The sequence below is a fragment of the Balaenoptera physalus genome (genome assembly GCF_965194825.1).
Source record: "Balaenoptera physalus genome assembly, chromosome: 1".
In the NCBI taxonomy this organism is placed as follows: Eukaryota; Metazoa; Chordata; class Mammalia; order Artiodactyla; family Balaenopteridae; genus Balaenoptera; species Balaenoptera physalus.
Window position 1 is genome coordinate 113,175,227 of NC_138882.1, and position 27,965 is coordinate 113,203,191.

Below are 27,965 nucleotides of genomic sequence, written 5' to 3' on the forward strand. Positions count from 1 at the left end.
TCAAATATGCCTTCACATTCTTACATAGCTTTGGGGTTTGCAGTTTTAATTAAAAAGGTATTCCTAACTCCTATATTGTACATGTTTTTTAGATTTGTCTACATTTAACTTTTTTAAATTTATTATTTATTTATTTATTTTTAACATCTTTATTGGAATATAATTGCTTTACAATGGTGTGTTAGTTTCTGCTGTATAACAAAGTGAATCAGCTATACATATACATTTATCCCCATTTCTCCTCCCTCTTGCATCTCCCTCCCACCGTCCCTATCCCACACCTCTAGGTGGTCACAAAGCACCCAGCTGATCTCCCTGTGCTATGTGGTTGCTTCCCACTAGCTATCTACTTTACATTTGGTAGTGTATAAATGTCCATGCCACTCTCTCACTTCGTCCCAGCTTACCCTTCCCCCTCCCCGTGTCCTCAAGTCCATTCTCTAGTCTGCATCTTTATTCCTGTCCTGCCCCTAGGTTCTTCAGAACCATTTTTATTTTTTTTTTTAGATTCCATATATATGTGTTAGCATACAGTATTTGTTTTTCTCTTTCTGACTTACATCACTCTGTATGACAGTCTCTAGGTCCATCCACCTCACTGCAAATAACTCAATTTCGTTTCTTTTATGGCTGAGTAATATTCCATTGTATATATGTGCCACATCTTCTTTATCCATTCATCTGTCGATGGACACTCAGGTTGCTTCCATGTCCTGGCTATTGTGCATTTTTCAAATCTTAAAGAATGTCATTCTATATTCACTCAAAAACCTATGCTAACACCCAACAAATTCCTCTCTTTCCTGCCTGATAACTTTAGTGAATATGCAAAATAAATATTCTTCTACTTTGTCAACATTTATGGCACCTTTGGTATCACAATATAATGTTAAACATATTTTTCTTATCAAACTGCTGATCTTGACAATTTAAACAATGCTGATTGTTTAAAGCCCTTTATGATTTCAGGACAGTCAGTGGCTCCAAATACAATCAACTACTCTGCAGACAGAGCAACAATTCCTTGGGTCTTGTAAGGCACTTGATTGAAGTGTAACATTTTCTCCCATTTTCTCCCAGCTACCTTCAACTCCAGAGCACAAAGAATCACAACCCATGTGGGGCTAGAGATCTGTTAGGAGAAATGACTCAGGCCAGAGACTGCAAAAAGGAGGATTGCATGGCTTAGTTTTGCAAATATAAATTTTCTTTTAGAGTTGGAGGAGAGCTCAAAGAGGAAACCAGCAAGTGCAGCTTTCAGCCTCCAGGAAGGAAGGACTACAAGAGCTAAACCTGGATGTGCTATTTCAGTTCAAGGAAAGGGGGAAAATTTAATTTTGCAAAGTTTCATTTCTTTTAAAATAAGTGTAATGCTCTGGCTCAGCAGGCTATATGGAAATGTGTATAGAGTGTGCACTAAAATGCAAGGCAAATTTCCCTAGAAAAAAACTGGGAGAGAAAGAGAGAGAAAACAGACTACACTCTCCTAAAAACTCTCCAGTCTGTCTCGGAGGCAACTACAGAGTACAGTAAAGAATGATGGCAATACTTTGACAAGACTGCCTACAGAGCCGCTCAGTAGAATAAGAGTTAACATTCTCCTGCCTGACAACTTTACAGCAAAGCCCAGAAGAGGAAGCCAGAAAATTCAGAAAAACCAAAGCTTAAGTCTGACTATATTTTTAAATTTCATTTTTGGTTTCTTTATACTTGAGCAGAACTCAGTCCCGCAAACGTCTTCTTCAACGTCATCTTCAAGGGCGGCAGATGTCACCTTGGAATTCTCCCAGAGGCGAAGTGCCAGATTTGGGGCAGTTCTTCCTCGGTCACTAACCCGAGTGGGGCTGGGTTGTGCCTGGGCTGACTGACCTTCGGACCCGTAGAAACACCTGCATTGGCACCATCTCATAGGATGCACCCAGGCTAAGGGCCCGGGGAGGTAGGCGGGCCAGGTATCATTGCCTTCGGGGCGAAAGACGAAATCACAGCTGGGAGAGGGCTCTGCTCCCCGTCACGCTGTTACTTGGCTGCAGATTCCAAGGCTCAGCCCGACGCGGGCAAAGCGCCCGGGAAATGCCCGCTGGGGCCGGAGAGGAGCCCGGAGCCAGTACTTTCTATTAAACTCGGTAAGTACTGCGCTCCCGCCGGCGGGACACTGCATCGCCAAATGGAAGGGAGGGATCCCTCTCCTCCACCTCGAACTCCTTCCAACCGCCACCTTTTCCTTCCCAACAGACCTGCCGCCCACTCAGGCGGGACATCAGGGTCGGTGGCCTGGGGGCCAGAGCTGGGGAGTCAGGGGGTCTGGGTGGCTGGGACCCTGGTTCCCCTCAGCACCTGGAGCCGCCAGTGGCCGAAGGACACTCGCGCTTGGCGGCCGATTGAATCACGGGTGAATCAGCCCCTGCAGGGTTTCGGAGTTTCCTACCGGGAGGAGGCGGGGCCGGGGTGTGGACTCGCCGGGAGCAGCCCAGGGAGGCTGCTGGAGCCTGGCTGGGGGCGGGGAGTCGGGAGGAGGGGCGGGGGCGGGCGCAGGGCCTGCGGAGGCGCGGGCGTGCGTGGGGCTCTTTAAAGCGCGCCGGGCACAGGCTCCCACAGACTCGGGGTTCCTCGCGCCCCTCCTGCTTCATCCCGCAGCCCCGGGCGCCTCCAGTCCAACCTCCGCAGCCTCCCGGCCTCCCCAGCCTCCGGGGCGCAAGGAATCCCCCCGACCTCGCCGTCAGCTCGTGAACATGGCGACCCCCACCGGGCCCCGGGTGCCCTGCTCCGAGGCCGCCGTCGCTCGGGCGCTCCTATTCGGCTGGGTCCTGGTCCGGGTGGCCGGAGCCACAGGTGAGTGGCACCCTCCCCCCACCCCGAGCCCTGGGGCCCGCCATCGGGAGGAGGGAGGACAGTCCTGGCTGGCAGCAGGCTCGCCCTGCCGCCCTGAGGTGCCACCCGCCCGGGACCCGCCGTCCCTTCTGCTAGAGATGCTTGCTCGTGGCGTCCAGCGTTGCCTACGTGCGTTTGGGGCTCTCGCTGTAAGTTTAGGGAAAGAGCTTCCCAGGGAGCCGACACCTTGAAGGTGGTGGGACGTGGCTCCTCACCTGCACGGGTCGGCGTGCAATGTTTGAATGTTATCCTTCATTATATATGCACTTTCCATAATAAAAAGCGGCTCTCGGTCTTATCTTGATCGTCTGTGTTTTAGATTGCGTTAGAGGCAGTCCTTGCAAAATGTCGCTTGGCCTGGAGCAGGCACCACATTGTGCATGCCCTGTAAGCCTGTTCTTTGTGCGGACAGGGCAGAGGCTGATCTGCCGAGAACTGGCCAAGCAAACCTTAACACCAAGGCATCCTAACCGAATACATCCGACGGTGTAACAGGCTTAACGGCTGCATGGGTGTCTGTGGAAGTTTCAGCATAGAGACATTTTAGATACAAATGAAAAAAGTCAAGGTTCGGGTTTTTTATTGGATGCACTCCTAACTCTTCTTACACATGTGGGCTTTGCCCTTTAACGTAATTTATGGAAAACCCTTCCTAGCCGGCTTTCCCTGCTAAGTTGAACCTGCAGTCCTGCCCTTCCCGAGTTGGGCCGTGGACACCCTGGGCCACTGATGGCTCCTGGGCTGTGCTTCCAGGTCATTACCACAGGGCTTCCCCCACGAATAATTTCAAACAAGGATTTCAAGATCCTTGTGTGTTTCCTCAGATTACCCGGTCAATCTTGCCATGAGGAAATTCTGGGTTTAGGAAAAAATTGCAGATTTTTTCTTATGATAATTCAGTTAAAGCTTTTGCGGTTGGAAAAATATTAATGTGAGGTTTATGATGATGTTGGGGAGTGGGAAGATGTTTTATACCATCAGCATGAAATCGTGTGCTGAGAAGTTCATGTAAACATTAATAGCTGTTTCTCTGTTGTTTAAAGGCACTACAGATGTAGTAGTAGCATATAATTTAACTTGGAAGTCAACTAATTTCAAGACCATTTTGGAGTGGGAACCCAAACCCATCAATCATGTCTACACTGTTCAGATAAGGTAAGCTAGGTACCAAAAAAGAAAAATAAGATTTTTGCTGTTTCCACTTTCCTGTGCTGAATATAAATGTCTTTAAAGCTGATTGATGGATGAGATTATTTAACAGATAACAAAGAAGAGGGCATTCATCGTAATTTGCTGGCCAGAGCCATACTCTATCAAGCCTGCAACATTTCCAGACCTTAAACTGATAGAACATTTTAATTGTTTTAGGAGGTGATGGGGAAATTTGTAAGTGGAGTATAAGTTGTGGATAGGAGAACCTTCTTGAGCAAGTCACGGTGGCACTGATCGCTGATAATTCATCTCATCTAAGTACACAGCTCTTTTTCCGTGCTGTCTAGACTGCTAGCGGGATTTAACATGTTAGAGAAGAGGTGGGGAGGAGTTCGGATGTATACATTGCCCTTAAACAGTGTTTGATTCATTAATCTTTGGATTCATGATTCAAAATTCGGTTGCATACGTGGTCTTGGAGGGGATCAAATTCATGACTCACTGAGCAGGAACGGAATACTCCTCTGTCTGCACCCTGAGCTGTCAGGGCTGCTCTGCTCATCTGTCCCCATCCCTGATTGGCAGCTGTCCCCAAGAGCCCCTAATTCAGCATATTCAATCTCAATGTCCTCTTTTTGATGGTTGTCACCATATTCTTAGCAAGTTTTTGGTTTCTGAAATGTTCTAAGAGGCTTGGTAGAGCTCTTATTAAGTAGAGGAGAGCAGCTGTGGAAATTAACACTGCTTGTAAAAGGCACAAAAGTATCGCTGGCTAAAATTAAAGGTGCTTTGCTATTTTGTTTAGCTTGTGTCAAGCCTTTTGTAGCATTTGGAAGGCAGCTCCTAAGTATGGAGTGGGGCTTTTAGGTGTTTTTTTGTTTTTGTTTTTTTCCAAAATCAACTTCATGACAACCATTGCCAAGGCAACACGGAAGAGAATTTGTGTGTGCATGCATGCTTGTATAGATACATAGAAAGATTTAAAGGAATTTCATAACTCGAGGTAATAATTACGATTATGGTCAAACTTGTCAAATCAGATTCTACTGGTTGAGAGTTAGTAATTCCACTGATACAGAGCTGAAGTTTACCTGAGTAGACGCTTTCCTTCTGGTTAGTGAAAATAAGATTTTAGGAGGAATGCTTACCTCCGAAATATATTAAGTTTGGTGAACACGAGGAAACATATTTCTGATTTACCAGCTTTTTAAACATAAGCCTTTGTCAACTCAAAGTTCTTGGACTTTGCAAGGCTGTTGTTATTTAAGTGGACGCAGTCCCCTTGTGCAAACATCCTAGTGCAGAGCTGCCTCTTGGGGGCGCCAGCGGACCCGGGCTGGGGGTGGTTCCCGCCGCACCGGCCGTCTCCACACCTGTGCTGGAGGACGTGTGAGCAGTCCCTCGCCCCTGCCGGAGACTCGCACTCTCCGGAGACCAGCCCACGGGTAAATGGGATTCCTGGGTGAAGGGACGGTAGCAATCATTTTATGGAAGAGGAAACTGGCCCTGGGAAGGTGAGGGACTTATTCATGACTGCGCTGATGGGGCTCGCCCAGCAGGGTCGGGTACCACGGTCTACCCAGCGTCGCGCACCACCACCTCCTCAATGGGTCTCCCCGGATCTGATGTGGGGCATCAAAGCCGGGAGGAGGAAAGAAAGTCATTCCCACTGGTCTCCTCAGTGCGCCTTCCGCCCTCCCGGTTTCCTTCCCTAGAGAAAGCATCGTGACCTGCAGCTCCTTCTGACCCACCCACCTCACCACCAGCCTGTCCTCAAATACAGGGCGCCGCTGCTGTGTCTGAAGCCCCTCCTTGGAGCGCCAACTGCCTTTTTCCCCTTTGGAAACAGTGTTCACCGGTGGTTGCAAAGTGTTACTGGCTCAAGCCTTAGCACCGACCCATCCCTTGTAGTATTGATTCCATGAAACGTTCTGAATTCTAAAACGGAACTTCCCAAGCTTGTAGAAAACAACTTGCTCCTTAATTGGTGAGTCTGGATTCTGTTGGGATTTTTTAGAAGTTCAGGCGGAACTTTTATTATTTCCAAATCAGGAGATTTTGCAATACCCGGAGGAAACTCGGAGGCGTTTATATTGTTCATGCTGATAATAGCATTCAGAGGAACTGAACTGCAGAATTGCCCCTTCCTAACCTGTTCACAGCAGTTTATGGCTTTATTACTTTTGGTGATTTAGTTGCTTGTGCTAAATTTTGTCAGAGGACTGTGGTTGCTACTGTGAGCTGGGAGGAGCCAAATGCTCTCTCTCAGACGGAGTGTAGCCACAGCAGCCAGCAGTGTTGCTCCGTTATCTGAACCATTTGTTTGCCGTAGCAGTGGAGAAGAATCATCAGGTTCCCGTTCACTTTTTAAAATAGAAATGATGTAATTTAAAAAAATGCATTCTGGTCATTCTGGAATTAAGACTGCATCTCTACTTTTATCACAGAAAATTAGAGAAATCTAAGAGTATGTAAACTGATATTTCTGTATCAATCTTTGTGAATTTAAGGACCCAGAATGTGTTTACTCGCACCCTCTTAGCCCGATTACTTAGTTCAGACTTTTAAAATAATACTTATTTATGGTTCTCATGACTAGATTTAGACAGCTGAATCCATATGGCAGCTTGTTTTCCCCCGGTTCAACCTGGAAATGTAAATCATCTAATACCCAGCGAGGCCTGGCCATGTGCAAGCCCTAAAGCCCCACTGCGTGATGGGGGAGCACAAGGGTGTGGCGCCCTGGTACCACCCTCATGTTAAGTGCTTTAATGAGATGTCAGTGCTGGGGGATGGGGAAGGGAGAGATCTGTTCTGAGCAAGGAGATCTGGAAATTCCTGCAGAAGGTGGGACTGGAATGTGGCCTTGAATGAAGGGTAGGGAACGCTGGTGGTTGATGATGGGGAAGAGCAGGGTAGCTGTCAACTTCTGTGGGACAGATGTGTGTGGATCCAGCTGCAGTGACGTTTGTCTAGGAATTGTTTTGGTTCTGTAGAATAATTTCATTTTTAGAAGCTCTTTATATCATTTCAGGATACTTTCATTTTTGGCAGTTCTTTAAATCATTTCCTCTTCAATGACATCTTACAAAAGAAAGCTCTGTCTTTCGTCAGATCTGTCTCTTAGTCTCAGACTTTGACAGATAACCACCTGTATTGTTGCTCTGTAGTTTTGGACAGCACATCTTGTGAAAGTGAGGGAGGCATGTAGTATAATGAGAGGAACAGACCCTGCTCAGCTCTCACTGCATAAGCTGTGAGACCGTCCGTGTACAAGTTACCTAGCAGCTCTGTGCTTCAGGGTCCTCATATGTGAGAAAGATCCAGTACCTTCTTGGAAGGATTATACCAAATGAAGTAACATGGTTGAGGGTCCAGTACAGTGCCTGGCTTACAGTAGTTTCAATAGCTGTTAAATAACCACACCAAGAATGGTCACAATAGAATGTAATAGGATAGAATATATTACATAGAATATAGAATGTGGTAAACAGAATATAATAAGTAGACTGTAATAAATAATTGGGTCTTGATGGAAAGTTGCCCTTTCTCCCACATAGTCATGACAGATCATCTACATTTTAAGAAAGATATTTAACAAAACAGTTCAGAGCACAGATCCAGTAGTCAAATTGCTGTCTGGCTCAAAATCCAGCTGTGTGACTTGGAGCTGGTCACCCAGTCTCCCTTTGCCTCCATTGCCTTATCTGTAAGAACAATTACAGAGCCACCCGCAGGTTGCTGTGAGGATTCAAACTCATCTAAAGTGCTCAGTGTACCAAACACCTCCTCGGGATTGCTTGTGGAAGCGGCTACTGGAACACAGCACCCCAGCCAGAAAACAGTTTGTCTTGTTGGATGCAAATCATAATGTTCCATTTCTCTTCCTTCAGCCCTAGATTAGGAAATTGGAAAAACAAATGCTTCTACACAACAGACACAGAGTGTGACGTCACTGATGAGATCGTGAAAAACGTGAAAGAGACATACTTGGCGCGGGTCTTTTCCTACCCATTGGATGCCATCAGTTCTACTGGGGAGCCTCCGTTTACCAACTCCCCAGAGTTCACACCTTACCTAGAGAGTAAGTAGCTCGGTTTGTAGTAACCGTTCATTCTTGTTTTCAAAAACTTCTGAATATTCTGGTGAGCTTGTGACCCTTAGGAGCCATGACATAAAAAAATATTTATCCATAAACACATCTTCTTTCTCAGAAACTGGTAAGTGCCACAGGCCTCTTCGCTCATTCCGGATGTGGCAGGAGGTTCACGGAACGTGAACTTTGGAGTTGATAACAATGTCATCAAGTAGGTTTCTCCACCAGTCTGTCCCCAGACCCTACCAGTAACTGGCTGGATGAGGGGCAGGGAGTAGGAAATTCACCAAGCCTGGGGTTCCAGTATTTTCTCATATATATTCCAGTATTTCCCCATATATATTTAGGAGATTTTATATATCTCACTTCTGAATTTTCAGAAGTCCCATCAGACCAGAAGTCCCAGTTTAGGGTTTTTCACAGATGGTCACAAATCCATGGGGAGAGTTCCATTTCCCTCCAATCTCATAATTGGGCTTGCTGACCTTTTTAATCGCTTGACCATGATTTGAGTCCTGTGATGTGCTGGCACTTGCCGGGCCAGCTCCCATCCTGCTTCCTTCATGCTGGTCTTGAAAACGCAGAATGCTTTTCTCCCCAGACTTTGGCCCAGTAAACTGACTTGAGCGTCTACTAAGGGAGAGCAGAGGATTCCTGCCAAGTAGGAGACGTAAATTTTTTGACACGGCTATGGTTCTGAACTAGGTATTTTAAATAAACACATGTAGCACATTGAGAAGAGTGAAATCAGCCTCTCTAGCAAGAAGACTTGGAATGAAAGTGTTGTGTTATTGGTGCTTTTATATTTACCCTTCTGACACCCAGAGGGGAGTTTCTCAAAGCAGGGGCCAGAGGGACAGGCAGCCGCATTTCCCCTTAGCACCTACTTTGAGGGTGGAAATAGGGCCAGCCTCACCCCAGGTGAATCTGGCTGCCTGCCCTGAGCCCCTGTGTGCCAGAGCCCGTCTTCAAACTCCCCTAGTGCTTCTACCTGTGTGCCTCTCCTGGCACTTAGCTAGAGTAGCAACCCTACCCACAGCCGCCTGCAGGAACTGCAGGGTCATTGACATTTATTCTCCCTCCACTGGCAGCATCCTCATGATTCCTTTTTATAGTTCTTGAGTTTTTTGTCAGCCACTTCAAATCCTTTCTCGGTGCAAGAGGGAAAATAGTTTATGTTTTTGCGTGTGCTCACACACACACATACTTGCATTATAATTCCTGTTAAATTATTGGGATATGTTTTACTGTCCTTCAACCAAAGCACATGAGATAACTGAGCCATCAAAGAGACCTGGTGGTTAAAACCGGTTCCTTGAGGTACCAAGGACATTTCTTGGGCTTTCGCACAGCCTCTAATTTATTGTATCTAAGATACGGAATCTTATGCAGCTGTTTGGTTAACCACATGTGGCTGTTGAGCACTTGAGATATGGCTAATGCCCTAAGTGTAAAATACATGCTGGATTTTGAGAAAGATCTCCAAAAGTTTTTATATTGATTAAATGTTAAAATGATACTATTCTAGGGCTTCCCTGGTGGCGCAGTGGTTGAGAATCTGCCTGCCAATGCAGGAGACACGGGTTCGAGCCCTGGTCTGGGAAGATCCCACATGCCGCGGAGCAACTAGGCCCGTGAGCCACAATTACTGAGCCTGCATGTCTGGAGCCTGTGCTCTGCAACAAGAGAGGCCGCGATAGTGAGAGGCCTGCGTACCGCGATGAAGAGCGGCCCCCGCTTGCCGCAACTAGAGAAAGCCCTCACACAGAAACGAAGACCCAACACAGCCAAAAATAAAAATAAATAAATAAATTTAAAAAAAATGATAATAGTCTAGCCATATGGGGTTAAAAGAAATACATTATTAAAATTAACTTCACCTGTTCCTTTTTACGTTTTCTAACGTGACTCCAAGGAAATTTAAGGTGACATCTGTGGCTCCCATTACATTTCCGCTGGACAGCACTGCTGTAGAACATCTCGGGGTTCAGCTCTGGGGCTAGGGAGTTGGTTCTATGAGCTGTTTCAGGAGGGATGACTAAGTTGTTATTAACCGTGATTAATGGGATTCTACTTTGTCTAGAATTCTTTGGTTCCAACAAAGCCCATTTTCTGTGTTTTAGCAAACCTTGGACAGCCAACAATACGGAGTTTTGAACAAGTTGGGACAAAACTGAATGTGACCGTACAAGATGCACGTACCTTAGTCAGAGTGAGCAGCACATTCCTAAGCCTCCGCGATGTTTTTGGCAAGGACTTGAATTATATACTTTATTATTGGAGAGCTTCGAGTACAGGAAAGGTGAGCCTTCTTTTGTTTTTATGACTCGTTTCAAATTGTAGATCCTTGATTTTACAGCCTACTTCTTTTCCAACTCAAATATCAGAGGGGGTGGTTGAGAGGGCAGGGTGGTGGAGTGGGAGGGGCCGCTGTCCTGGTTTTACCTGTGACTTCCAGCTGCCTTGGTCAGGGCCTCCTCGGATATGCAGGTTCCTCAGCCAAGGGGCTGGACCGGTCATCTCCAAGGTTCCCACCAGCTCCCGCATTTCTTCCTCTACAGAGGATCCCAGAGACAAGAATTGTTTTCCATTCAACAATTAATACTTCATTCCTATTTTCCTTTACTGCAGATATCTTCTTTTTTTTAAATAATTAATTAATTAATTAATTAATTTTTGGCTGTGTTGGGTCTTCGTTTCTGTGCGAGGGCTTTCTCTAGTTGCGGCAAGTGGGGGCCGCTCTTCATCGCGGTGCGTGGGCCTCTCACTATCGCGGCCTCTCTTGTTGCGGAGCACAGGCTCCAGACGCGCAAGCTCAGTAGTTGTGGCTCACGGGCCCAGTTGCTCCGCGGCATGTGGGATCTTCCCAGACCAGGGCTCGAACCCGTGTCCCCTGCATTGGCAGGCACAATCTCAACCACTGCACCACCGGGGAAGCCCCAGATATCTTCTAAAGGGGCTAAAAACTGGGTTGGATGTGCCCAAACTGGATATCTTCATCCTTGGGAAAAAAACATCCTTAGCACTTATCGGGGGAACTTGATGAGCCAACTCACTTCCAATCCTTTATGTCAGATGTGTCCATGTAGGCTTTAACTACCACAGTGACTTAGTAAAGGGGACAGAATTCACTCTGAGCCCAGATGAATAAAGGACTCTATCTTTTAACAGAAAAAGGCCACGACGAACACTAATGAGTTTTTGATTGATGTGGATGAAGGAGAAAACTACTGTTTCAATGTTCAAGCAGTGATTCCATCACGAAGAGCTAACCAGAAGAGTCCAGAAAGTCCCATCGAGTGCACTAGCCAAGAGAAAGTTCTGTCCACGGGTGAGTTGCTCTAACCCTGATCCATCTGGGAGGGAGGGGTGCCTTCCAGGACCAGGATGTACTTTCTTCAGGGGAAAACTGCCTTGGTTTTTTGTGGTTTGGGGGTTACTCATAATTTTAGGCATTTAGAGATGTTTCTATGTTGTTCCCTTGTATTAGCAAGTTTTTTGAGCATGTACCATGCACTAAGCTCTCTGCTGAGCCCTGGGCCCATGGTACATGTTTAGGATTTAGCATCAAATGCAGATTTCTCTGAGCATTTCTTCATACTTAAATTCTGATTTGGGGGGCTTGGGGGGAGCTTCTGGACCAGGTGCAGCAGCACCTGATGCACATTTATGAGCACCTACTTGGGCTGTTGCCACAAAGGTTGTAACCACGAAGGGAAGGGATTGAGTCTATCAGGTATACCATATGCATGTGTGTGCCTGGCCGGCACGTGTATGTGTACATATGTGCCACACCAGGGCCCCGACGCCAAGTGAGGAGTGGATCTTATCTGGAGATGCCGTGGAGGCTCAGACACGTGCATGAGGATGAGAGCCCAGGAACCTCCCACCAGGCTTGAGAGGGATAGTGCTCTGAGTACTTTTGGGAACAAAAAAGTCAAAGGATAGCAATAATGACCTAGTGCCTTGTTAAGATGTAATTTAAGCCTGTTAAAAACACTTTTAAAAATCCCCTCCCGTTTATTGACACTGACAGAAGGAAAGGGCTCTCTTTCCCTCTGGTCCTGCACCGTCTGGGCCCTCATACCCACAGCCCTCAGGTCCATCGTCCTAAAGCCAGCTTGAGTTCCGCTGCTCTCTGACTTCGTGCACACCTAGATCGCTGCTTCCCCTGCCTCTTCTCTATCTGCTGAATTGTGTCCTTTGAGAATCGTTTCAAATGCCACCTCCACCAGGAAGCCTTCTTATTGCCCCAACCAGTTATCATGTCTTGTTTACTTGAATCTTGGTAGTGCTCTGTATCTCTCTTTGCACTGATAGTTCAGCTTCTATAATCGTTGCCACCAAACTCAGCATCATTTTTAGCCACTTGTTTCTAACAGCCGTTCTTGCTTCCATCTTCATGTATCTTTCTAGACTGTGAGCATTATCCAGTTTATTAAATCGTTTTCACCATTGTCAATTGCCCGCAAACATCTAGGGTTTGACAGATTCTTTCCTAATCGAAATGTGTTGTGGTGGAAAGAGTGCAGGAAAGAAATTTCAAGTTACGCAAAAGCAGGATGGTGTAATTTGGGGTTATGCCTTCAGTTCTGCCCACTGGTAAATGGGATTCAAGCTCTCTCTCTGAGTTGACTTGGTACCTTTTATTTTTCAGAAATGTTCTTCATCGTTGTAGCAGTGATGCTTGTGGTCATCATCTTCATCATCGTCCTGTCTGTGTCTCTGTGTAAGTGCAGGAAGGCGAGAGCAGGGCAAAGTGGGAAGGAGAGCTTGCCCCTCAATGTTGCATGAAGGATTCTGCTTTTGGATCTGCCAACTCTGCAGAGCTCGTGTTGCACTGTGACCAAGAACATTTAAGGCAGTAGAATACATGGAAACACAAATGAGTGTTTTGGAGCTTAGAGACCCTTGGGCTCAAAGAAAGCTCTTATCTGACCTGTTCTCACGATTGGCATTCTGGTTTCAACATCAGCATTAGACACTTTGGAACATAATGAGCGGTACAACCAATTTCAAGTTTTTTAAATTTCTATTTTAACGCTACAGCATCTTTTGCACATATCATGCTCTAGACTGTATATTTTCTACACTCAAGTTGAAGCCAGACCATCTAAGGAAAAACAAATGAACAAATGCCCTAAAAAATCCTGGGTGGATTTTTGGAGAGCTTTTGAGAGGCCGACTTCAAACCATGTGGGAGAGTAAAATGGAAACTGGGTGGACTTTCTAACATATGTCTGTCCTTTTGTAATATGGTGTTTAGGGGGTTTTCTTTGAGTACTTTTGGAGGTTCGAAACAATTAGCAAACAAACATTTACATGAATGTGTTAAAAGCAGAAGACTTGTATTTGGGGCACATTCATAACATGCATTACAGTTTAGCACTTTAACTGACTTAAATGCTGTTGATGAAACACTTGACAGATAGATAGATAGCTGTATTTTTATAAGACTACTGTACCAACAAATTACACAGAGTTTAAGACTTAAGGTACTTCACACTTTATGATCAACATTGTACATATTTATATAATTTGAAAAAAGGTTTTATATATGGGGATTTTCTATTTATAGAGGTAATATTGTTCTATTTGTATATATTGAGATAATTTATTTAATATACTTTTATATAAATAAAGGTAACTGGGAATTGTGACTATTTATTATATCTTATTTATCTTAGTTATTATTTATGGTTTGGCTTTTGTATTAGTTGGCTCTGCTGCAGTAACAAATGACCCTGAAATTCTCAGTGGCTTATGACAATGGTATCTTTACATTACACTTACAGTTTGGTGGCTGTGGATTGACTACAGCTCTTCTTAATGTCTTCTCATTCTAGGACCAAAACCAAAGGTGAAGCCCCTATTTGGATCAGGGCAGAGGGAAAAGCAAAAAACTAGTAGAACAGGCAGCCATATATTCAAGGTTTAAGGCTCCTCCTAAAACTTCCACTCCAGAGTGGCTCAGTGTCACTTCTGGTCACATGCCACTGGCCTAAGCAAGACACATGACCAAGCCTGATAACACTCTGCCTGCCGGGAGGCACCACGAGTCACACAGCAATGGGCAGGGATGTATGGTTTCCAGGGAAGGGAGGGTCTTCTTATACCATCTACTGCAGGCTTAGCGGGAGAGAGATCTTCCCATGGGCATTAGTTTGAGTTGCAGATGAGGGTTGGAGAGGAGAACAGAAGAAAAACTCTTCGGATTATTGAAAGAAAATTGGATAAAAGGACAATGTAAGATAGGGAGAGAGAGAAGTGGAGTTTCTAGAGTTATTAGAAGCAAACTAGGTTGAGAGCTCTTTGTGGGCAGGACGGGGTCACCGTCTGCTGCTCCTTGAGGGAGACCGTGCCAGGGGGCTCTTAGACATGGCTGAGCCGAACTGACTTCACTTCCTCCGTCTAGAATGTAGAGATAGTGAGTTCTCCATTCAAGTGCAAATAAAATCTAGCAGAACAGTCTTGATCTCACAACTGCACTGAAAGAGGATTCTAAGTAGAGATGAAAATGAGGCTCCTGGCACCTGGTTGAGCCCAGCCGCGTCTGCCTCCTGTTGGGGAAGGCTGGGCCAGCGCGGCCTGGGGAAAGCTTCCAGAGGCCACCCCTGCCTGGACGTGGTCCCGCCGAGGAGACACTGAGCAAGCACTGAAAGCCAAGCCTCAGCTCACTGTCCAGCTGTTCATGAATTAAGTGCATTTTGTTCCTTTGCTCCAAAGAACTCAAAGCATTGTCAATAAAAAACTAAACATGAAATGTGAGGTATGACACCATATTCTTAGAGAGAATGGGGCCAAACAAACCTTTCACGTCCTCAGAAAGATGGTGACCTGAAAAAAATATATATATTTTGGAGAAATTAAGGGAAACAGACCAGTGGGTTGGTTTATTGGCTGGTTCTGATGGGTTGTTTGCCAATCTGTGTCAATGCTGGAGTGGCATTCAAGCCAGAGAAAGAGGGCGTGCATTTGCAGCAGAGTCAACAAAAGAGAGGTTGGCATGGGAGCATGTCCCGAAAGAAGTATGCTTTGGCTGTTATCTTGAATTCCTGCTCACATGGGGCTGTCCGGGACAAAGAGCTTAGTGCACGGGGGTAGAACAAGTTCCCAGAGAGTGTATCTGACTGGGTGGTTCCATCAGGCTGCTCTCTCCCTGCCAGGAATAAGTACAGCATTATGCAATTCCATGGCCTCATAATCTAAGGAACTTGAATGGTCCCACTAAAGAAAGTACTGGCAGAGTGAAAGCAGGTCTGGGTAGGAATGAGGTGTCTGGCTGTTCACAGGGAAGGAATTCATTACAGATCCAGACGAGGCTGCACTGCAATGATCGGGAAGCTTCAATATCGCAGATTTTAACCAGGACTCAGGTTTCCAGCCCTGCCCTTATCGCTGAGACTAAAGAGCTGCTGCTCAAATCAACATCGTAATTAGCACTGGAGCAGAAAACCATACTCTGAATTGTTGGCTGGTATCCAGAAACTACTGCCCTCCAGTGGGCCAAATTATACTTCATTATTTATCCTGGTCCTTAAAAGTATCCCATAAAGCTAAATTGTTAGTAAACTAAACGTTCATGCTTTGAAGACAGATTTTTACCATCTTAAATTATTAACCAAGTTTGACTTACATGTAAGAGACTAATACTTGTGAAATCCAAAGACATTTTACCTTAGTTACGGCTGAGAGCCAATAACCTAAGGACCTGTCTCAAATAAACAAAGGAACAATTCTATCAAATAGTAAATAAACTCATTACCAAATGCAGTTTTGACCTGTTCTAAGACATGTGTATTCAGCATGTGTTATTTTTCTTCAGTGGTTGCCTGAGAAGCTTTGTGATGGTTACAAGGTGACTTTCATTCATACCACACGCTTATAGTGGACTCTAGTTCTTCTTTCCCACAGCCCTGCTTTTCAACTGCAGACAGAGGTGATTCTGGCTTTGCCATTCAGCACATTCCTTCCTCATGGCTGCAGAAACTGGTTTAGGGGTAGGCACATGCCCTAACTTGGTCTAGGAAGGGTGAATCTCAGCGCTCTTTGTGGGAACGTTGGGATGCTCTCTTTCTTGATGAACATAATGAAGAAACATGTAGCCCCAATGTTAGCTTAATCTGATGGTTCTCAAAGTGTGGTCCTGCATCTCAGGTGATGGAATAAGAATTAGCATCACCTGAGAGCTTGTTAGAAATTCAAATTCATAACCCTGACCTCAGACTTACTGAATTAGAAATCTGCATTTTAACAAGAAGCCCTTCAAGTGATTCTAATGCCCAGTAAAGTTTCAGAACCACTGGCTTAATCTATAATTTACTGCAATGAGAGACTACGAGTAGCTCTAGACACAAATGGGGCATTCCTAGCCCTGGGAGAGGTCAGAAAGCAGCTCGCTGTGAAGCCAAAATCAAATTAAGAATACATAAAGCATAGACAAGATCCTCTGTCTGTAGCTGCGCTGGAAGGTCTGTCATATATGGGTCTGTTAGGACTTTTTCTGTTGCAACGTATCGAAACTCTTTCAAGAGGACTTAAGCAAAATTGGGGAGCCTGTTTTCTCTTTTGTCAAATGAACTAATTGGTTGAAAGCTCTTCAATCTCTTTTAGCCTAAATGCCATGATTATGTATTCATTAGATAGAGCATGAATAATTAACAACTGAAAGACAACACTTTCTCTGGGAGAAATGAAAATACTTCAAAACAATCCAGGAATTCTGTAACAGAAATTGCAATTCATCTTGAAATACAAAATTTAATAAACATTTAAAACAGGGTTCTAAAAAAGCTTTAAGAAAAAAGTTTTTGACATAATCTTAATCCAGCCTGATTTTCAAAAATCACTGGAAAACTATGCTCCATCTGCAAAGAAACTTGTCTTCTCTAAGCATATATCAGGCCAGAGAATAAGAAACATTCAGAGGGGCAGGAAAATGCTTTTCCTTTGCATAACTGCATTTAGGATGGAAGTGTCCTTTAATAACTGAGATTGTGGTGCCATCTTCAGTTCCTGAGGAGGATCGCAACTTAACCAGAATTCACAAACTGGATTGTAAAAGCAAAGGAATAGTAAATAAAACCCAAAACACCTGTAAATGATTAAGAATGAAGGAACATGGTGGGATGGGTGGCCAGAATCATTGAACCAGAGAACCTTCTCCAAGTTGCTGCAACTCTACCTGTGATGGTCTCTTTAGTCCACAGCTAGAGCTCCACCCCAGATCCTGCTACTTAAAGTGTAGTCTCGGGACAATGTTTGAGCATCATTTGAGAGGTAGTTAGAGAAGGAAATTCTCGGACCCCACCCCCGACCTACTGAACCAGAATCTGCAGTTTCCAGGTGATTTATATGCACCTTGAGGTCTGAGAAGCTCTGTGCTCTGTGCTTTCCCCAATCATTTAGCCCACTCTTCTGATTTCACAAAGGCAGGGTAGGGGAAGTGAGGTGGAGAAAGGGAAGAGACACCTCACCAATGGATAGAACTGCACAGCCTTGACGAGAAGTTGCCATTTATTAAACTTAAATTTTAGCAAGTTATTAATCTATGCCAAAAGTACAAGCAGAGCCATGATCATATTGCAAATACTACACATTTCACTAGGGCAATACTTTGAGGACCTCTGCTTTAATCCACAGCTTTCTAAAGACCAAAAGCTTTCCTGCCTCAATTTCACTGATTCATGTGCCCTGCTTCTACCTACCCATCCTTCAAGACTGGAAAATAATTCCTGGATCTCACCCAGGAGCTTTCCTCTCCCATATTCCCAGTGTACTCTTCCTACCTCCTTACTGCATTCTCACAATTCTTTCTTACCACCCTTAGTATTGTACAGATCTTTACCTGTCATGGCCCCCTTTCTAGATGGTAATTTTTCTGGCAAGAACCATGCTTATGCATTTGAATTCATTCATTTATTCTAATATTAAGCACCTACTATGTGCCAGGCATTTTGGATTTGATAAAATACCACAGGTATAATCTCAGCTCTTGTGGAGCTCATGTATTTGCAGGTAAAATGTCAAACAAGTAATGATAATAGAACATAAACATTATGATAGGGGAAGTATAGGGTGCTTTGGGGAACTTGCGGGGCCATCTAACTTGGACTTGGAAGGGCTACCTAAAACCTCAGCTGAAGGACACGGGGGAAAGATGGGGGAAAGGGAGAGGAGAAAGTGTGAGAAGTGTTCCAGGAAGAGGGAAGGCTTGATCACAAAACAATATCTTGGACATAGGATAATGCCAAAAATAAATATGTGTTTGACAAAGTTTGGAGTTTTGTATTGCCTCAAGCATCCCAAAGTCAAAGCCATTTGGAAAAATATCTTTGGCTAAATAGTTTGGCCAATTAATTTATGTTTAAAATTTAAATTTCTAATGGATATGTGTATATGTATAACTAATTCACTCTGCTGTATAGCAGAAACTAACACAACATTGTAAAGCAGGCTAGGATCATTAGCTAAAAGCCCGCCTGTGACAACCTCAAATCCTCACACATCAACTGCTTTAAATATTGTCCCAAACCATAATTTTAGCCAATTAGAGCCAACCTACTTTACATACCCCATGAAATTGTATTGAACATCTGCTGACCATAGATAAGACAATCCTACAGCTGTAAGACCCCAAACCACTGCTCGTCCTTCAGAGCAATTGCTGCTGAGGGACATCACCTAGACACATGAGCCCCTCTCTGACTTCCCTGTTGCCCCTGGGAGTCCCCTTGTCTTATTCCGCTTATAGGTGGTGGTCTCATGCCACCATCTCTGGAACTAATTTTTTCCTAAGTTCTGTCAGTTTTCACGTGTTGAAGGACTTCCTCTCTCATGCAATCCTGTCCAACTGCCGTCCAAATAAAGCTTATGCGTTTAAAGTTTAAAGTTTATCTTGTCTCCTCCTTGATCAACACCCAAGCCCCTGACTTACCACAAGAAGTTACAAAGTTCGCAGGTTCAAGGGGTGGGATTATAAATCTCACTTCTCTTTGGAGGATGTTCATACCACACTGTAAAGAGCATGTGGGATGGGACCATCCTTGGAAAATACAATCTGTCACAAAGATCAATTTACAAAAATTAACAAGTAGAAAATAAAATATACTATACTAGAATCAACAAACATCAAATGCCTAGCAATAAAGCTAATGAAAATGTGCAAGACCTCTACACAGAAAACAACAAAATATTACTGACAGAAATTCAAGAAGTCTTAAATAAATAGAGGGATCTATCACATTCGGTGAATTCTGCACTTGCTGGGTACACGTTAATTAGGTGAAGTTGGTTAACTGTGTTCAATATTTATGTGGGGTTTTTTTTCCTCCCACTATTGGTGGATCAACCTTTTATCATCATGAAATATCTTTTTTAATTTTTAGGAATGCTCATTGTCTTAAACGTCTACTTTGGGTTCTGGGACAAGATGATAGAGTAGAAGGACTTGAGCTCACCTCCTCTCATGAAAACACCAAAACCACTACTATCTGCTGAACAACCATCAACAAAAAAGACTGGAACCTACCAAAAAAAGATATTCTATGTCCAAAGACAAAGAAGAAGCCACAGCAAGACAGTAGGAGGGCATATTTGTGATATAATCAAATCCCGTACCTGCTGGGTGGGTGACCCACAAACTGGAAAATAATTGTATCACAGAGGTTCTCCCACAGGAGTGAGAGTTCTGAGCCCCATGTCCAGCTCCCCAGCCTGGGGATCTGACATAGGGAGGAGGAGCCCCCAGAGCATTTGGCTTTGAAGGCCAGCGGGGCTTGATGGCAGGAACTCCATAGGACTGGGGAAAACAAAAACTCCACTCTTGGAGGGTGCACACAAGGTCTCATGTACACTGGGACCCAGGGAAAAAGCAATGACTTCATAGGAGCCTGGGGCAAACCTACCTGCTGGCCTTGGAGAGTCTCTTAGGGAGGCGGGGGGTGGCTGTGGCCCACTGTGGGGACAAGGACACTGGTGGCAGAGGTACTGGGGGTTACTCATTGGCGTAAGGTCTCCTGGAGGCTGCCATTCTGACACCAAGACCTGGCCCCACCCAACAGCCTGTAGACTCCAGTGTTGTGACACCTCAGGCCAAACAACCAACAGGGTGGCAACACAGCCCCACCCATCAGCAGACAGGCTGCCTAAAGTCTTCCTGAGCCCACAGCTGCCTCTAAACACAACCCTTGACGTAGCCCTGCCCACCAGAGGGTCAAGACCCAGCTCCACCCACCAGTGGGCAGACACCAGAAGCCAGAGGACCTACAACCTTGCAGCCTGTGGAAGAGAGACCACAAACACAGAAAGTTACACAAAATGAGATGGCAGAGGAATATGTTGAAGGAATAAGATAAAACCCCAGAAGAATAACTAAGTGAAGTGGAGACAGGCAATCTACTCAAAAAAAGAATTCAGAGTAATGATAGTAAAGATGACACAAGATCTCAGAAAAAGAATGGAGGTACAGACCAGGAAGATACAAGAAATGTTTAACAAAGAGCTAGATGCTATAAAGAACAAACAGAGTTGAACAATACAATAACTGGAATGAAAAATACACTAAAAGGAATCAATAGCAGAATGAGGCAGAAGAACAGATAAGTGACCTGGAAGACAGAATGGTGGAAATCACTGCCATGGAATAGAATAAAGAAAAAAGAATGAAAAGAAATGAGGACAGTTTAAGAGACTTCTGGGACATTAAACGCACCAACAGTCACATTATAGGGGTTCCAGAAGGAGAAGAGAGAGAGAAAGGGCCTGAGAAAATATCTGAAGAGATAATAGCTGAAAACTTCCCTAACATGGGAAAAGAAAGTCACCCAAGTCCAGGAAGTGCAGAGTCCCATACAGGATAAACCTAAGGAGGAACACGCTGAGACACATAGTAATCAAATTGATAAAAATTAAAGGCACAGAGAAAATATTAAAAGCAACAAGGGAAAAGCAACAAGTAACATACAAGGGAATCCCCATAAGGTTGTCAGCTGAATCCCCATAAGGTTGTCAGCTGATTTTTCAACAGAAATTCTGCAGGTCAGAAGGAAGTGGTACAATATAAAGTGATGAAAGAGAAAAACCTACAATCAAGAATACTCTACCCAGCAAGGCTCTCTCTCATTCAGATTCGACAGAGAAATCAAAAGCTTTACAGACAAGCAAAAGAAAAGAGAAGTCAGCACCACCAAACCAGCTTTACAACAAATGCTAAAAGAACTTCTCTAAATGGAAAAGAAAAGGCCACAGCTAGAAACAGAAAATTATGAATAGGAAAGCTCACCAGTAAAGGCAAACATATAGTAAAAATAGGAATCATCCACACACAAATATATCAAAACCAGCAATCGTGAGGAGAGTACAAATGTAGGATATTGGAAATGCATTTGAAATTAAGAGACCAGCAACTTAAAACAATCTTGTGTGTGTGTGTGTGTGTGTGTATGTGTGTGTGTGTGTATATATATATATATATATATATATGTGTGTGTGTGTGTGTATATATATATATATATGCACTGCTGTATCAAAACCTCATGGTAACTGCAAACCAAAATTCTACAATAGATATACACACAAAAAAGAAAAAGCAACCCAAACACAACACTAAAAATGGTCATCAAATCACAAGAGAACAAAAGAGGAAGAGAAGAAAAAAGACCTACAAAAACAAATTCAAAACAATTAACAACATGACAATAAGAACATACATATCGATAATTACCTTAAATGTAAACGGATTAAATACTCCAACCAAAAGACAGACTGGCTGAATGGATACAAAAACAAGACCCATATATATGTCATCTACAAGGACCCACTTCAGATCAAGGGACACATACAGACTGAAAGTGAGGGGATGGAAAAAGGTATTCCATGCAATTGGAAATCAAAAGAAAGCTGGAGTAGCAACACTCATATCAGACAAAATAGACTTTAAAATAAAGACTGTTATAAGAGACAAAGAAGGACACTACATAATGATCAAGGGATCAATCCAAGAAGAAGATATAACAACTGTAAATATGTATGCACCCAACAAAGGAGCACATTAATATATAAGGCAAATGTTAACAGCCATAAAAGGAGAAATCAACAGAAACACAATAGTAGTGGGGGATTTTAACATCCCACTTACATCGATGGACAGACCGTCCAGACAGAAAATCAATAAGGAAACACAGGCCTTAAATGACACATTAGACCAGATGGACTTAACTGATATTTATAGAACATTCCACCCGAAAGCAGCAGAATACACTTTCTTCTCAAGTGCACATGGAACATTCTCCAAAATAGATCACATGCTGGGCCACAAAGCAAGCCTTCGTAAATTTAAGAAAACTGAAATCATATCAAGCATCTTTTCCAACCACAACACTGTGAGATTAGAAATCAACTTCGAGCTCTCGTGAAGGAAGATCCCACATGCCACAGAGCAACCACGCCCATGCACCACAACTACTGAAGCCCACGCACCTAGAGCCCATGCTCCACAACAAAGAGAAGCCACTGCAATGAGAAGCATGCGCACCGCAACAAAGAGTAGCCCCCACCTGCCACAACTACAGAAAGCCCATGCACAGCAACAAAGACCCAACGCAGCCAAAAATAAAATAAAATAAATTAAAAAAAAAGAGAAATCAACTACAAGAAAAAAACTGTAAAGAACACAAACATGTGGAGGCTAAACCATATGCTACTAAATAACCAATGGATCACCGAAGAAATCAGAGGAAATCAAAAAAATACCTAGAGACAAATGAAAATGAAAATATGATGATCCAAAACCTGTGGGACGCAGCAAAAGCAGTTCTAAGAGGGAAGTATTCAATATATAGCAATACAAGCGTATCTCAGGAAACAAGAAAAATCTCAAACAACCTAGCCTTACACCTGCAACAACTAGAGAAAGAAGAACAAACAAAACCCAAAGTTAGTAGAAGGAAAGAAATCATAAAGATCAGAGCAGAAATAAATGAATTAGAGATGAAGAAAACAACAGAAAAGATAAATGAAACTAAAAGCTGGTTCTTTGAAAAGACAAACAAAATTGATAAACATTTAGCCAGACACATCAAGAAAAAAAGGGAGAGGGTTCAAACCACTAAAATTAGAAATGAAAAAGGAGAAGTTACAACTGACACCACAGAAATACAAAGGATCATAAGAGACTACTACAAGCAACTATATGCCAATAAAATGGACAACCTAGAAGAAATGGACAAATTCTTAGAAAGGTACAATCTCCCAAGACTGAACCATAAAGAAATAGAAAATATGAACAGACCAAGCACAAGTACTGAAATTGAAACTGTGATTTAAAAACTCCCAACAAACAAAAGTCCAGGACCAGATAGTTTCACAGGCAAATACTATCAAACATTTAGAGAAAGTTAACACCTACCCTTCTGAAACTATTCCAAAAAACTGCAGAGGAAGGAACACTCCCAAACTCATTCTATGAGGCCCCCATTACCCTGAAAACAAAACCAGACAAAGATATGACAAAAAAAGAAAATTACAGCCAATATCGTTAATGAACATAGACACAAAAATTCTCAACAAAATACTAGCAAACTGAATCCAACAATACATTAAAAGGATCATATACCAGAATCAAGTGGGATTTATTCCAGGGATACAAGGACTTTTCAACATCTGCAAATCAATCAATGTGATAACACCACATTAACAAATTGAAGAATAAAAACCATATGATCATCTCAATACATGTAGAAAAAGCTTTTGACAAAATTCAACACCCACTTATGATAAAAACTCCCCAGAAAGTGGGCATAGAACCTACCTCAACATAATAAAGGCCATCTATGACAAACCCACAGCTAACATCATACCCAATGGTAAAACGCTGAAACCATTTCCTCTAAGATTAGGAACAGGACACGTTTATTCAACATAGTTTTAGAAGTCCTAGCCATGACAATCAGAGAAGAAAAAGAAATAAAAGGAATACAAGCTGAAAAAGAAGTAAAACTGTCACTGTTTGTAGATGACATAATACTATACATAGAGAATCCTAAAGATGCTACTAGAAAACTACTAGAGCTCATCAATGAATTATGGTAAAGTTGCAGGATACAAAACAAATACACAGAAATCTGTTGCACTTCTATACACTAACAATGAAAGATCAGAAACAGAAATGAAGGAAACACTCCCATTTACCATCACATTAAAAAGAATAAAATACCTAAAAATAAACCTACCTAAGAATGCAAAGGACCTGTACTCTGAAGGGAGTACACAAAGGGTATCCAATTACATATGCAGTTCACAAACAGGCAACCTAATTTATAAGTCAGGATAAAGTGGCTTTTATGGGCTAACGATTGGAAGAAGACATGAAGGAGGCCCGGAGGCATGACAACGTCCTACTTCTTGATCTGGGGGGTGGTAATGCACATGAACACTTTCTAAAAATTCAATGAGCCTAAGATTTGTAGGCCTTTCTGCTTATGTATTATATTGCAATAAAGTGTTATATGTGGTGGCTGTGGCTGGAATACGGGCAGCAGGGGATGCCTAGAACTGACAAAGTAAGAAGTAGCTATATAATACACTGCTTAAAAATAAAACCACCACGAAACAGTTACAGGTTAAAAATGGTTGCCCCACTGAACAGCAGAAACGACCTCAGCATTGTAAAGCGATTATACTCCAATTTAAAAAAAAAAAAAAAAAAAAAGGAGGAGAGAGAGAGAGATTGCCCCTAGGGTGTGGGGAGGGACTGTTATTTATGAATTTCTGGTACCAGATTTTTTTAAGTGGCATGCATACGTTTATAGGTCAGAGCATTTCAACTCTTCACAAAAGAAAAATTACTGACAGAGGTAAAAATGTAAACAGCTTCCTACAACTAACAATGCTAAAGTCCCATCTGATGGGAGAAAACTCACTCTGCTTTTAGGCAAACTATGGTTTTAAACACCAAATTTAAAAGTTAAAAAATTATATAAGGAAATGATAGATGCTATAATATCACCACAGTTTTAAGCCAAATGCTAATCATTAAGGGGGGGAGGGGGAAGAGGTGAAGGGTGGTAGGATTTGCCATCCCAAAATATGCCACTTTGGCATAAGGACTAGTTTGAGCTACAGGCACTTAAACAGCAGGTGGAGGAAGGGCACTCTGACTCTCCCCTTTTTCTTCCTAAAAACAGGAGATAAAACCCCATATGGAATATGTCCTCACTACACCAGAAGGAAAATAACACTCTTATCAAGGACAGGATGTTGAGGCTGAGAGAATTCTATACAAACCTTATTAAAATAATTCTTACCTTCCTTTAGCCTCTCCACAGTTACTTTTCCACAATTGCTTGTTTGTTCAGCTTTGTAGACTCAGGTTTTGCCACTTCTTTGGGGCTTTATTTCCTCACAAGGGCTCCCTTGTCACATAAAACTTATATTAAATAAATGTGTATGTTTTTGTCCTGTAATCTGTCTTATGTCAATTTAATTCTTAGGCCCAGCCAAAAACCCTAAGAGGGTAGAAGTAAACTTTTGCTTCCCCTATAGAGGCAAACCCCAGATACATTTATTCTATTAGTGCAGAGCATACCACCCTAGGTGTCTGCGTCCCTATTTTCTCATAGAAAAAGTAGAAGCTTGGTATGATACACTTGATACGCTTGATATGCAGTGTGTTGCTCGTGGATGAAAGTCCTTATCTTCAGTTTATTCTTCAGATTAAACTGCCATTTCCCAGTTCAGTCTATGGACGATACTAACAGGAATTATGTGGGAAAAGATGTTCCATGGTCAATCACGTTCTGGAAACACTGGATTCCTTGACTGCAAGCCTTCCTAGAACCAACAAGTTAATGTATACTGCGATTCGCCAGGAAAGGGATCTTTCTTTATATCTCATATGGTGAGGCACTTTAACATTTGTTAAATTAAAAACGGAAGAAAAAATAAAGAAAAAAAAACAAAAACAAATTTTTTTGATTGCAAGAATTCATTACAGAGAAATAAGGAGGCAGCTAGGAAAATACTTCTATTAGTAGGCTTAGGGTAACCTAGAAATCTGAAAATCTGAAACTTCCCCCATGCCATAAAATGTTTCCCAGGACTGATACTATCTTTTAAGGTCTCCTGTCTATTTGGTAGCATTTGTGAAGTACACTGAAGGTTTTTTCCTGGCTTTTCTAAAGAAGAAATTCATTCCATTAAAACCACATTTGACAAAAATTTTTTAAAAAGAGATACTGGATGCTAAAAGGGCTTTCTGAATGTTTATTTTTGTATTTTTCAAGTCAAGACTGTATAACTCTGTATGAACTACCTAGGATTTATATACCAGAATAAAAAGAACAAGCAAAGGTTGTATAGGATATCTGATTCTTTTTTAATCTGAACAGAAAATAAGTAAGTATACAAGTTTGCTAAAGAGAAGTGGTAAAAATTGAATGTTACGTATTCTGGAATCAGTACATCAAGTTTTAACTTTGGTAGTCAGTGATTCTTATAGTTAATTCTGCAAAAAAAAATCCAAACCAGTTATGCAGAAACAAGAATATAAAAAGCCCCTTTCTGAATCCCAGTTTGATAAAATTGATTTCATATCTAGCTTATTGATAATACTCAATTTCAGTTCTCCCTGTGCAAATAATACACATAGTCATTGATGGTGGTCTGGTGAGATGAATTTGATTTCTCTTAGGATACAGTTCAACATAATGACCCAAATATAAAAAAGTTATTAAAGAGTCACAGAGATAAACCAGTGACTTAGGAAACATAATTCACTCATGTGCATAATTTTATAACGTATTTTTTAAACATAAAATCACAGTCAAAGACAGTGATAACATTGCATACTCAGTGCTTTACTTCATGTAGTACATTCCTATGGCTCATCTGGAGTTTAACACCGTGTAACCACCGCACCTCTAATGAATGGGCTCCTAACATACACAAATCCATCCAATTCTTTAAAAATTCTAAAAATCTTATAAGACCTTGAGCTTGACATGTAAGGACTTTGTGTTTTCATATCCCAATCACTGAGAAGATTAGGTGTGAAACACAGTAACCATCCCCTGTAAGCAAGACTGCACATATACTTTTGTTGCATCACCACAAAGAACCCTCAAAACAACTCAATAATGAAGATTGCGAGGGGCACATTTATTATTTAGCCAAAGAAAATCCAAATGGCTTTCCTGGATTCAAATGTACCCCAAGACATAAGCAAGGAATGAGTATAACTGTGGCAGCTAAAGACATCTGCCACAGGGTAACAAAGGCCATTATGCCAAGATGTACATTTTGATAATACACTATGATTTGTTTCCCACTATCATGGGGGCACAATAAAATGAAACTCAAGACTATCTTGTTAGAACAGGACAAGTGATGACCCTAGTTTTAAATAGGGTTCTTCATTGAAGGAAAAGATAGAGCCATAAAAGTCAAAGTAGCTGACTTCAAATGGTTTACATCCCAGGATGAATCAGGTTACACTGATTTAAGCCCAATTTAATTTAGGCAGGTTTTTAACCACAAGAATAAGGACATTCTTAGTACATATTAATAATTAAACCAACATATACACAATTAGCAATATCCTATATAATATTAAATGTTTCAACAACTTATTCGCAATTATTTTATATCTAGTTAATTTGTTGTTTTGTTTAAAAAAACAAGCTCAACTTTATTTTACAATGTACTTTGTATTTCTAATTGTATTGTTTAATTATTTCATTGAAGCTGGTTCAATACAGTTCTCTGGATTCTAAGAGCCAAACTCAATTGTATCTTCTGTTATCTGTTTGAATTCATAATTGCCTCTGCCATCCATATGCAGGTAGTACTA

The 27,965-nt window shown here is 42.4% G+C and overlaps 2 protein-coding genes across 3 annotated transcripts in view; one reads left to right on the top strand and one right to left on the bottom strand.

Annotated features, from left to right (window-relative positions):
* The first annotated feature begins 2,549 nt into the window (after window positions 1-2,549).
* On the top strand, window positions 2,550-13,779 carry F3 (coagulation factor III, tissue factor). Its single transcript, XM_082478208.1, has 6 exons — window positions 2,550-2,832; window positions 3,915-4,026; window positions 7,917-8,107; window positions 10,243-10,421; window positions 11,291-11,450; window positions 12,777-13,779. Exons 1-6 carry the CDS (start codon window positions 2,733-2,735, stop codon window positions 12,911-12,913), a joined length of 879 nt encoding a protein of 292 aa, XP_082334334.1. The 5' UTR covers window positions 2,550-2,732; the 3' UTR covers window positions 12,914-13,779.
* The window catches only part of ABCD3 (ATP binding cassette subfamily D member 3), a 95,736-nt gene continuing 81,160 nt past the window's right edge, over window positions 13,390-27,965 (bottom strand). For both annotated transcript variants that reach the window (XM_082477378.1, XM_082477379.1), the window contains one exon: window positions 13,390-27,962. In XM_082477378.1, the coding sequence (XP_082333504.1) occupies window positions 27,885-27,962 (78 nt within the window). In that variant the 3' untranslated portion in view covers window positions 13,390-27,884. The remainder of the gene's footprint in view (window positions 27,963-27,965) is intronic.

Excerpts from the sequence above, each read along its gene's own strand:
- F3 (XM_082478208.1), top strand. The coding sequence starts at position 2,733 with ATGGCGACCCCCACCGGGCCCCGGGTGCCCTGCTCCGAGGCCGCCGTC. Across the intron at positions 4,027-7,916 it reads GTCTACACTGTTCAGATAAG|CCCTAGATTAGGAAATTGGA; the intron begins GTAAGCTAGGTA and ends CTCTTCCTTCAG. Across the intron at positions 8,108-10,242 it reads GTTCACACCTTACCTAGAGA|CAAACCTTGGACAGCCAACA; the intron begins GTAAGTAGCTCG and ends TCTGTGTTTTAG.